The sequence below is a fragment of the Molossus molossus genome, unplaced genomic scaffold (genome assembly GCF_014108415.1).
Source record: "Molossus molossus isolate mMolMol1 unplaced genomic scaffold, mMolMol1.p scaffold_m16_p_2, whole genome shotgun sequence".
NCBI classification, from domain to species: Eukaryota; Metazoa; Chordata; class Mammalia; order Chiroptera; family Molossidae; genus Molossus; species Molossus molossus.
This window is the reverse complement of record NW_023425355.1, coordinates 92,205,320-92,217,707: the sequence shown is the minus strand read 5'-3', so window position 1 is coordinate 92,217,707 and position 12,388 is coordinate 92,205,320. Positions and strand designations below refer to the sequence as shown.

At 48.4% G+C, this 12,388-nt stretch overlaps 1 protein-coding gene across 2 annotated transcripts in view; it reads left to right on the top strand.

Moving 5' to 3' along the window:
• Window positions 1–9,942, top strand: part of NSDHL (NAD(P) dependent steroid dehydrogenase-like) — a 33,774-nt gene extending 23,832 nt beyond the window's left edge. The window contains exons 8-9 of one of the 2 annotated variants that reach the window (XM_036271604.1): window positions 1,479–1,802; window positions 9,892–9,942. In XM_036271604.1, coding sequence (XP_036127497.1) covers window positions 1,479–1,802; window positions 9,892–9,903 — 336 coding nt within the window. In that variant the 3' untranslated portion in view covers window positions 9,904–9,942. Of the gene's footprint in view, window positions 1–1,478; window positions 1,883–9,891 lie in introns of those variants that run through there. The other variant, XM_036271603.1, reaches the window with a different exon arrangement.
• The last annotated feature ends 2,446 nt before the right edge of the window (window positions 9,943–12,388 follow it).

Here is a 12,388-nt window from a genome sequence, read left to right as displayed (position 1 = left end):
TTGTATGTCTGTTTCCTTCACCAAGTTAGGGAAGTTTTTTGCCATTATTGTTTCAAATAGGTTTTCGATTTCTTGTTCTCTTTCTACTCCTTCTGGCACCCCCAAGCTGTGAATGTTGGCACGCTTGAAGTTATCCCAGAGGCTTTTTACACTATCCTCATTTTTTTGGATTCTTTTTCTTTGCTGTTCTGATGGGTGTTTTTTGCTTTCTTATATTCCAAATCGATGGTTTGCTTCTTGGCTTTACCTACTCTACCATGGAATCTGTGTAAATTATTCTTTATTTTAGTTAGTGCCTCCTTCAATTCTGATTGTGCATCCTTCATTTCTGACTGGTCCTTTTTTATGCTCTTGAGGCCCTCACTAAGTTCACTGAGGTTCTCACTAAGTTCATTGAGCATCCTTATAAGCAGTGTTTTGAACTCAGCATCTGTTAGGTTGCTTATCTCCATTTCGCTTAGTTCTTTTCCTGGAGTTTTGTTCTGTTCTTTCATTTGGGACCTGTTTCTTTGTCTCCTCATTTTGGCTGCCTCCCTGTGTTTGTTTCTATGTATTACTTTAACGAGAGGTATGGGGTTAGCTGAGACCAGATGTTGTTTGAGAGAATTTAGGAAAACCTGAAGCAGGATCCAAGACAGGCCAATCCTATGGTAAAACAACTGGCAACAGCTTGGGTGGGCCTGAAAGTTTGGTGGGGCGTGGCCTCAGGGAATCAGCAGGGTGGGGCTGCCAGTGTGAGCCAGGTTGCTGGAGTCCAGATGTGGTGGCTGTCTGCCGCCCCAGGGAAGGGCTCACCAAAGGAACAAAGGCCTCCGACAGCACATCTGTCCTGGAGAAAGCCCCCTCTCCAGCCCTCGTTCCAATGCCAAACAGCTCAGTTCTTCCCTGTATGTCTTTGGCGCCCCTCAACCTGCTTCTCCTCTGAGTTTAGAGGGAGCAAGTCCGAGTAAGTCCGTGCGCGGGCCCTTTAAGAGAAGCTGCCTGGGGCTCCAGCTGCATCAGCCTTCCTGAGCCTCAGTTCCCGTTGGTTTTTCCAGCCAGAAGTTATGGGGACTTCTCTTCCTGGCACTAGAACCCTGAGCGGGGTGCCTGGTGCGGGACGGGGACCCCTCAGTCCTCAGGGAGGACCTTCCCAGCCCAGGTGTCCTCCTGATTTTTATCCACCACCAGCCTGTCCGCCTCTGCCCCTCCCACCAGTCTCGATGTGGCTGCTGCTTTAATCCCGTAGTTGTAGGACTTCCATTCAGCTTGATTTCAGGTGGCTTTGAATGATGGTTGTTCTGTAGTTTAGTTGTAACTTTGATGTGGTTGTGGGAGGACGTGATACCGCGTTTACCTACCCGCCATCTTGACCAGAAGTCCGGTCACTGGTTTCTTAAAACATTGGTCCTGGGTTGAGGTTTGAGCTCTAAGCTCTGAGGTGGCCTGCTCACCCCTCCGGCTGGGGAATGGCCTCTAACTTCTTGTTCTCTCTTCAGGCTTTCCACATCACCAATGATGAACCCATCCCTTTCTGGGCATTCCTGTCCCGCATCCTGACGGGTCTCAATTACGACGCCCCCAAGTACCACATCCCCTACTGGGTGGCCTACTACCTGGCCATGCTGCTGAACCTCCTGGTGATGGTGATCAGTCCTGTCATCCAGCTCCAGCCCACTTTCACACCGATGCGGGTTGCGTTGGCTGGCACATTCCACTACTACAGCTGCGAGAAAGCCAAAAAGGCCATGGGCTACCGGCCACTGGTCACCATGGACGATGCTGTGGAAAGAACTGTGCAGAGCTTTCACCACCTGAGGAAGGTCAAGTGAGGCCTGAGACTCGGCCCTCTTGCCACATTCCCCCGCCAATAACTCTCCCCTGTGGATCAATAAACTAACCTGTGAGTTTCTTCTGAGCGCAGATCCCTCCTGCCAGTTATATGGGAGCACACTCAGCCTTTCCAAGACCACAAGTGGGACAAAAACAGCAGACATTTCTCTCTCTGTAGGATCAGATCAGATTTGGACTTCTTTTAATAAGCAGCTTTGTATTCTACTATTTTGTATTCTCTTTCTTTCATCCCCCCCTCTCTCCTGGGTTCCTTATCATTCCACTGTCCTTGTACGTAATTAGGGAAGCTGTAGGGAAGAAATAACGTCTTTGCTAATTGAGGATGGAGAACTAGATTTATTTTCATGCAAACCAATACAAGACTAGAAGCCACAGACTGTTCAATGAGCCACATTTTACAAATACCCTAGGGGAAAAACGGAAGTTAGAAACATATGGTGGGACTACAAGTGTAGTGTGTATTTTTAAATAGAGTTTAGAGCAAACACTTCTAAAAAGCTTAAACAACTGTAACCCTCCCCCTCAATCCCTGATTGTTCCCCTCCCTACATGCTTCCAATTTCTCTCAGGCCCAGCTGCAATGCCGGCCTACATTGTTTTTTCATAAAGCATTCTGTCGTGGACATATTTCACTTTATCAACAGAGTCCCATTGTCCTTAGTGTCACAGTGGTTGTCTGCCCCTGTGGCATGCTATTTCAGCTGTTTACCTACTCTCCTGACTGATGTAGGACATCTGGCTGCTTGACAGTGAGGTATTGGAAAGGTCAGACAGAAGAGAGCCTCCTTTATCTGCTTGGAGTTTGGGCAGAAACTCCATTAGCAGATGCAGAAAGGGTGGCTCCCCTCATAGAACCCGTCACACAGAACCCTTCCGGCAGGTTTCCAGAAGGCCTAGCACATGTAATGACTCAGCAGTCTCTCTTTTCTGGTGATGTTCTGTTTATGGAACCTGGTTTCTTGACTAATTGACATGTAATCTTAAAGACCTGTTTTTTTCTCTGCCTTTGTCCAAAGTTGGGGAGGCTGGCCCGACCGGTGTGGCTCAGTGGCTGAGTGTTGACCCATGCACCAAGAGGTCGCCAGTTCAATTCCCAGTGGGGGCACATGCCCAGGTTGTGGGCCTGATCCCCAGAGAGGGGCATGCAGGAGGAGACCAGTCGATGTTCCCTCTTGTCGATGTTTCTATCTCTCCCTCTCCCTCTCTCTATAAAAATCAATAAAGAAAACAAAAAGAAAATTGGGGGAGGCTGGACTAGACATTGTACACACCATTTGGTTTGTGTAATATAAGTATGACCCCTCCTGAGAGGAGACGACTGCTAAGCTGATAGGGTGGGAGGCATATATACAGAAATGAAGCACAGTCTGCCCAAAAGCACTTAAAATAGAGGAGTTATGATATATTCACCATCCTCTGTAATACCAGGCAGGAAATGATACAGTTGAGAAGAGGTGGTGTAAGTTCAGAGGAAGTAGACATGGCTTCTAGCTAAGACCGTCAAAAAAACCTTCATGAAGGAGGTGACAGCATTGAGTTGTACGTTGAAGGATGGATAAAGAGTAGGTAGAGGCCCCTAGGTAGCATTTAAGGCTAAAAGGTCAGGTTCACAGCCAACGGCTTGTCATAGTTTCATTAGTAGTGTGTTGTCTTTCTCAGATTCTGTGAAGTATAGAAGCAACCAGCCTGGTTGGGGTGGGAGGCATGGAGCAGTGGGAGGTTAGTCGGGCTGAAGAGGTAAGTAGGGCCTCAGATGCCAAGCCAAGGGGGCTGACCTTTGTCCTGTAGGCAGGGAAAAACATTGACAGTTTAACAATGGAAGGCAAAAAGCAAGAAGCGCATTTCAGCCCCCTGCATGGAGCCTGAGAGACCAGATAGGAAGTGACAAAAGTGAGCACTAATGCAGCCCTGGAAATAGAAATGAAGCCTTAGTAGAAACATCTAGAAAAGAGGCAGAGGTTGCTGCCTGATTTCCTCAGAGGCATGAGAGGGAGGGAGGAGGCCAGAGCATAGAACGGGAGGATTCCGCTTACAGAGCTGCTGGGAGGAGGGTCTCTGCTTAGAAGACTGGCTGGCAGACCTCCCCGAGGAGCATCAAGGGCCGAAGTGCCCTCAGCTTTGTCCTCTCAGCTTCCCTGAGAAAATGCTAGCCGCTGCCTTGACGAAAGGTGTCCCCCGTCAAACTCGGTGTAAAGTCCACGGCTAACATTCTAGTGGAGCCATGCAAATCAATATATAACTGGCAACTTGAAAGTTTCGAAAAGGGAAAGTGTGGGAGCCACACTGGGCTGAAAGTGAACCTGGCCCAGTTGGAAATAGGGCAGAACAGTCATCGAAGGCTTCCCGAGGAAGCAGCATCTGTGCAGATCAGAAAGGTGAGACTGAAATCATTAAGTGGCTGGGGAACCCTCCAGACAGACCTTGAGCCCCAAGTGAGCAGCGGGCTGCCCTCCTGCCCTGGTGAGGGCTTTTGTCACCCTCCCTTGCTCTGCCTTGCAGTCCTGACCCAGACCTAAGGAACCCCACCTCCCACCCCCCCCCCCCCACCGCCAACCTGTTTGGAGAAAGTCTGACTGCCAGGAAACCATACCACCCCCTCCCCTGAGAGTTTGTTAGAAATTCTGGGGCCCCACCCATAACTACTGAACTGAAACTGGGAGGGGGGTGCACATTGTGTTCCCAAGCCCTGCCAATGAGTCTGAACTACTGAAGTGGCCTCCCACCATGTCACTGAGTCTAGTTAGAACCTCACCTCAGCCACTTGCAAGACTGAACTTGCCCCCTCACAGGACTAAGTCCCTGGGCCACCTAACCGGTTCCCTTCCTGAAGACAGATAGCCATGCAGCACACCTCCCTGAAGTGACTTCCTAGAGAACCTACCAAGGCCTGTGCCCCTCCCGTGGCACATCCACCTGTAGACTCAGGGCAGAGGGAAAGTGGACAGCTGAAAGTCCATGCCCAGTTTCAGCCATCTTCCCTCCCCGTTGACATTGATGTAGTTCACTCAGCACCTGGCTCTGTCTGCACCTGGGTCAGGTGTACTGGGGCAGCTGAGCTGATCTGTCTGTCTCCGATGCATCCTCTATGCACATCCAGGGAGTCCTAAAACAGACCTAGATCCTTCCTCTCCTCTACTGAAAACACATAAGTGGGTCCTGATTTTCTCCTGAACACATTCCATGGCCAGTCCATCATAGCCTGTGCTCAGCCCACCTTTCCAGCTTCTATTGGGCTTCATATCTGCTGTGCTCCAGCCAAACTGCCCATGCCGTCATACAGCCCCTCGCTCAGGCTTTTCTGGCTTCCTGCAATGTGCTCTCCCCATTTGTTCCCAGGTCTAGAATGGCAGCTCCCTTTCCTCTCAAAAAACCCTACCCGGATCCTCCCAATTGGAAACCTTGACTGTTCTCTGGGCTCCCAGCCTGGGGATCTCAATCTTTGCCTCATTAAATGTATTCCCTCTGTGTGCTTTCTCCCACCCCGACTAGGCCAGGAGCTCTTTGAGGGCAAAGCCAACCAGTGTCCTCACAGCAAAGAATGGGTACACAGGAAACATATGCAACCACCTGCCTGGCCCGGAATCCTAGAGTAACAGCAGCAAGGAAAGGAAACAACCCAAGGACTGGGGAAAGGAACGGCCAGTGAGACTGGTTGAAGCAGAAGTTCTGGGCCTGGCATTCATGTGTAGTTCAGGAGGTCTGTGAACCACATAAATTTGGACGCAGCCCTTGGGTCACCTGTAAGTGTGTATCTTTTGGCAGGAAAGGGCACATAGCTGTCATCTGCTTTTCAAACATGACTGTGACCCAATCAAAATTTAAGCCAGTAGCCCTGGCCAGTTTGGCTCAGCGGTTAGAGCGTCGCCCTGCGGTCCGGAGAGACCCGGGTTCGGTTCCCGCTAAGGGCACGTACTTCGGTTGCAGTTTGTCCCCGGCCCTGGTTGGTCGTGCGGGTGGCAGCCACTCGATGTGTCCCTTCACGTCGATGTTTCTCTCTCTCTCTCCCTTCCTCTCTCTCCCTCTCTATCTGTACAAAAAAGTGGAAAAATATCCTCGGGTGAGGATAACAAAAAAAAAAAATTAAGCCAGTAGAGTGCTAGCCAGCAGCTGTGGAGAAGCCCACTTTAGAGAGAGGGTCCGGGAGAGACAAACTGAGGGGCAGAGGCCAGAATGGGGCCCTCAGGCCTTATCAGAATTCCCATCTGCATGTGTTTCTGGACCGAGGGGTGCTTGAGGCCAGCTGTTCAGTCTTTGGAGTCTGTGACTCTAAAACAGGCAAGGCCACCCAACCGGAACCAACGTGGAGGGTGGCTCGGCAGACAGGACAGGAATGGTTGAAGCCTCTGGCCACAGCCCTCCAAGCTCTGGTGTGCATTTCTATCCACTGACAAGTGGCTCTCAGCTTGCTCTCTCCTTACCGTGTAATAGCCCTTGCTGGTAGAAAGTTCTCCCTTCTGCTGAACTGAAACGCCTTTTGATGTGGCTTCCCTTGCCTTCCCTTTCTCTATCCAATCCCAGCAAGCTAGCTTATAAGCTTCTCCTGTGGTCCTGCTAGGCCTATAGCCTCTTCTTCATTCTAAACCTTATCTCCAATAGCATTTCCTCCTCCCCTCTTTCTCTCAAAAAAAGTCCCTCTCTTCTGGCTTCCTACAAAGCCTGGTCACCATCAAAGTACTTCCACAGTTACAGGTAAATCATTGGTTTGGCTGCCCAGATCTCCTACAAGGCACTACACTTCTCAAGGGCCAGGGCTTTTTTTATTTATTTCTCTGTCCCTGAAGTAATGTGCAATGCCTGCTCCTGGGCAGGTGCCTAATAAGTGTAACCAGACTGGAAGGGCATTTAGAGGGGAAAGTCACCAACACCCACAATGACCAGCTGGGGGAGCCCCCAGAGAGAAGAAGCCACAGCCAAGGGCACTCAGACAGTTAGCAGAGCCAGGGCTAGACCATGGGCCCCTGATTCTGGAGGCCAGGGCACCCTATGTTACCTATATGATTCAGGCAGGTAATGCAGCAAAGGTGCCCACATGGAGAGGAAGGGGCATGGGCTCTGATCTGAGGCTCTCCAACTTGAAGGGCTTACAGAGCACAAATAGTTAGGAATGGAGAGAAAGAAAAGAGGCATGTTGGAAGACACTACAACCTTCCCTCACCAGCACTGCCTAGTTGTTGATCATGGAAGATTCCAAAGGATAATGGGCCCAAATTAGAGCCTTCCTTTTGTCAGATCTTCCTCTCACCCATTCAACCCCAGGAGGTTTGTTAACATTTGCTCCTTTGGCCCAGAGAACTTTCTAGAGTGACCTGAGTATGGTATAAAAAGAGAGAGAAGAGGGTAAAGTCCTATCTGCCTTTGCCTGTCTCCCAGCAACTCTTGCAAGATGCATTTTCTAGCGAGTTCTGGGAGACACACACACATCAGTGGCTTTGTTCTCCATTGGTGGGGGGTGCAGACACCATCAATTCAGAAAATATTAATGGAGCACCTGCTAAGTCCAAAAGGATGCTGAAGTGACTGAGATAGAGTCCTTACCCTCAGAGTCACACAGAGAAAGTAATAACCCACATACTCCTTGACTTAAGAGCAGAGATCTAAGTGTGATACATGGTCTTGATTGGATCCTGGTTTGAACAAATGCTCTCTAAGAGGCATGTAGAGGCAGCCCTAGCTGGTTTGGCTCAGCGATTAGAGCATCGGTCAGTGGACCAAAGAGTCGCGGGTTCAATTCCAGTCAAGGGCACATTCCTCAGTTGCAGTTTGGTCCCGGCCCTGGTATGGACCATGCAGAAGACAACCAATCAATGTGTCCCTCTCACATCGATGTTTCTCTCTCTCTCTCTCTCTCTCTCTCTCTCTCTCTCTCTCTCTCTCTCTCTCTTTCTTTCTCTCTCTCTCCACCCCCCCAACTCTATCTGACTCTATCTGAAGATAAATGAAAAATACCCTTGGGTGAGGATTAAAAAAATAAAAAGGGAGAGAGAGACATTTAGAGGCAAATAGGGAATCTGAATGTGAATTGATATTAGGAAATTATTATTAATCATTAGGTAAGTTAATAATATTGGGGTTATGTAAAAAAGTAAAAGTCCTTACTTTGTAAAGATGCATATTAAAGTGGCAAAATGTCATAATATATATATAATTTCCTTTTAAATATTTAAAATATTTTAGGAAACAAAGGATGACAAATTAACAATTGTTAAACCTAGGTAATGAGTATACAAATGCTTATTATATACTATTTCTGCACTTTTCTATACATTTGAAATTTTTCATAATATAAAATTCCAATAAAACATTCTTCTAACATTCAAAAAATGGTAGGGTGGGGGGGCAGGGTGGGGAGGAGGGTGTCTGGTGGGGAAAAGGAGAAACATCTGTAACAAAAATAAATTAATAAAAATTGAAAAAATAAAAATAAAAGCTTAGCACACTGCTGGCCAAAAAAAAAAAAGGTAAAAGTCTGCAAATGGTGAACTCAGGGTAAAATCCCATTTGCTGTCCACTTTAGTTAATAAAGTTTTATTGGCACCAAGCCACATCCATTCATTTGCATTGTCTATGGTTGCATTCACTCTATAACAGCTGAGTTGACCGGTTATTGTGTGACCCACAAAGCCTAAAATATTTGCCATCTTCCCCTTTACAGAGAAAGTTTCCCAACCTCTGCGTAAGACTGACAGATAGACCAACAAGCAGATGAAAAGATGCTCAACATCACTAGTCATTAAGAAAATGCAAATCGCCCTGGCCGGTTTGGCTCAGCGGTTAGAGCATCGGCCTGCCGTCCGGAGAGACCCGGGTTCGGTTCCCGCTAAGGGCATGTACCTCGGTTGCAGTTTGTCCCCGGCCCTGGTTGGTTGTGCGGGTGGCGACCACTCGATGTGTCCCTTTCACGTCGATGTTTCTCTCTCTCTCTGTTCTTCTCTCTCCCTCCCACTCTACCTGAACAAAAAATGGAAAAATGTCCTCGGGTGAAGATGATAAAAAAAAAAAAAGAAAATGCAAATCAAAACCACAGTGAGATACCACTTCACACCCATTAAGATACCTACTAACAAAACAAACATGATGCAATTAATGTGGCCAGCCTGAGAAAAGGAGGAATGGCATTCCAGCCTTTAGGCTGAGGCAACCACCATGGGCTGTGGCTAGAAATGGTAGGAGATGAAGTTGCAGGGGTCAAGGAGCTTGGACTTGATCACCTTAGAGAATCACATGGTGATATTTGTGTTTGAATGGTGAGGGGAGAGTGCAGGGTGAGGGACCAGAGACAGGCACCAGTGTCAAGCTACTTCTGAAGTCCAGGAAAGAGAAGATGAGAGTGTGTCTGCCTCAGGGAATTGGTTATGGGGATACAGAGAAGAAATAATCTGGAAATGATTCTGGGCTAGAATAGACAATACTCGGTGATTGATTGGATGTGGAGCTAAGGGACAGGGAGGGATTAAAGATAAACTAGAAATCTTACAGTATGGCCATGGTGAGTCTGAGGAACCTTGGGATTCTAGAAGGCAAGAAATTGCTATTTGAGAGGTCTTGGCATACTGCTGCTACTTGAAGTCATGGGAACACAGTAGGGTAAAGGATGAGACCTGGAGGATTAAAAGGCGAACTCAAACTAAGGCATCAAGGAAAGAAAGCTAGGGAGGTGAGAGTGAAGAACTGAGAGAGTGGTCAGCGGTGTCAACCAGTGCAGAGAACTTGAGGCTGAAGGCCAAAAGTGGATGCCAGACAGTGAATAAGCAAGTGTCCCTAAAGTCTAACAGTCACAAATATGTTCTGAGCACCTCCTGTGCAACTAGCCTTGTGCTAGGAGCAGGGGCACTGTGGTGAACAGTCTAGACAAGAGCCCTTGTGGAGCTCATGGTCCAGCAAGGGAAGGGGAGGTAGTTATTAATGGAAGAATCACAATTCATTGCAAATGGGCTAGTGGTCACAGGGAGGCTGCAGCATGAGGCAGCAAGCACCATTCTAGTTGGTGGTACACTTGTGCTCAAGGCAGATTTCCATGGAACTATTCATGAAACTTGTATTCTTTATTTTACCCTACAGATTCTTCTTTGATGGTGGCCTTTTTAAAAGCCAATTTTCTTAGACTTAAGGACCCCTCTAGCTCTCACTGCAGATAATGCTAGTCACACTGTGGACACTCCAGGTTTGTTGAATGATTTTGGTAGGAGGGGATTAGAGAAAAGACCAAAGATGAATGCTGAGCTAAATAACAGGAGCAGAGTTATGGGAAGGCTGGCAGACGGCTGGCTTTTGGTCAGCACCTCCTCAGCCAGCACATTCCCAAATATATAAATGGACAGACACATGGACCAGTGTTCTCTCTTTTGATTCTCACAACAAGCCTATCTGTTATGATATCCACTTTGTACAGGGGAGCCCAAAGCCTTTAAAGGTAGAGCTTTCTCAAGATGTACAGCTAGTTGGAGCAGAGCTGGGCCTCAACCTTAGGCTGACCCAACATTATTTTTCCCTATGACCTTTCACTCTCCCAGGATAATCCTGAGTGGCCTAAGCCCCTTTCTTACCTCTGCACTGAGTAGAAACACTGGATGTATGAGATTCCTGGGGTGACTATAAAAAAAATTGCCACAAACTTAGTAGCTTAAAATGATGCAAATTTATTCTCTTACAGTTCTGGAGGTCAGAAGTTCAAAATCAGTTTCACTGAGATAAAGTCAAAGTGTTAGCAGGGCGGGTTGCTTCTGGAAACTCTGAGAGGAAAACCCATTTTCTTGTCTTTTTCAGCTTTGAGTGACTGCCTGTAAGCCTTGGCTTGTGGCCAACTACCTTCATCTTCAAAGTGCATCACTCCAATCTCTGCTTTAATTGTCACATCTCCTTTTCAAGATGTGGACCTCTCTGAGGGCCATTATTCAACCTACCACAATGGCTAATAAGGTACATGATATCTAGAAAGGGACCCCTCTGACCTAATAGTCAGCAGGATGGGAGTATCCTAGTAACCAGTCAAGCATGAGGTTCTAGCTGAACCTGAGTACTAAGTAGTGAGACAACTAGCTTAGTAGGTGGCCAGGTAGAGTCATGTCCGAAGCCTGGTCAGTATGGGAACATGCATCATAAGAGAGTGCTGAGCAAACTGCTTAGGCATGGAAGAAAGGTACTGGGGCCCAGGTACAAGGCAAGCCTCCAGATAGAAGGGGGACCAAAGACCAGACAAGTCCTAACAGGCTCCACAGCCATGAATCTAAGGTGTGGCAGCCCCTGCCAAGCTCACTGGGGGAGGCAAGCCCCTGGGTACAGTGCCAAAGGACTGCCTGCCGACCCAATGCTCTAACTCACCTCTGACAGGCCAAGTGCTTTGAGCAAACTGTGCTGGATCCTTGCAGCCATCTGCCAAATACTATTTTAATCGTTCACTGGGACAGTTTGGCACCAACTGATGATTGCAAAACTTGTACAGAGGTCATTAATAGAATGGTGCTAGCTTAGAAGGTGCTGAGAAATGTGGGTGGGTCTACAGGGATGGTTCAGAAAGGCCTGAGAAGCCTGTGGCCCAGGTGAGCCAGTGTTTGTCCCAGCATTGCCTCCAGGCCCAGGACTGGAACCTCTGATCCTGGAACTGGGCCTTGGGTCCTGGTAGGGAAGACACTGGAATTTGGACATACCTCTTTGTGCCTTGTTTGGGGCTGGGATTAACATTTGGAAGAGTGAAGCTCAGAGGCTGAGTGAAGAGTGCCCAACCAAACGCCATCTACTTACAGCCAACCAAAGGGGCTCCAAACATGGGCCCAGATGGAACCAAGACCAAACCTGAGCCTGCAAGAGAGGCAGGGACAAGACCCAAGGCTCCAAGGCACTGCTGACGATTCAGCAGAGGGCACCCCATGCCACTGCAGAACTAAGGGCTCCAGAGGTCTTCAAAGCCAGTTCTTGCTCAGACCACTTGGTGTTGAGAGGCTGCTTTTGTTGCAGAGAGGCCCCAGATAACCTTTGACATCTACAGCTTCTCTGGACCGAGGGCTCCATGAGCAATCTGCTCAGAAACTTTAGAGGAACACCTGCTAACCTAGGAAGCACATTGCTAATAGCAGCATGTTGGGGGCTCTCTCTGAAATGCCTCCTGCCCTCTTCATGGCTGACTCTTACAAGTTTCTACTGGACTGGCAACCAAGCCAGGTGAACTTCCCACTGTGTCCTCCCCTAGTCTCCCACTGTGTCTGGTCAGGGTTTCCTTCAATGATGACACTAGCCCAACAGGCCTGGCTCTTGTACCTAATTCCCTCCAGAATGAGGAGTCCTCCAAGGCAGGGCCTGCTCAGAACCTCCCTGTGACCCTTGCAGGGCCAGTACAGGCATTGGCACCCTGGAGTCTACCTCCCCATTCAGCATGAGTGCTCCACAAAGCTGAGCTGAAGGAAATTGACAGGATAGGCAGGAGCTGCCTTGGGGGTTAACCAGAGGCGTCCTCCACTGTGGTAGGCTACGGGCATGAAAACCCAGCAATGAGAAAACTGTAATGACCCGGGGTTGAAGGAATCCTCCAGGACCCAAGTTCATGGTCTGAGAATAGTCAGAC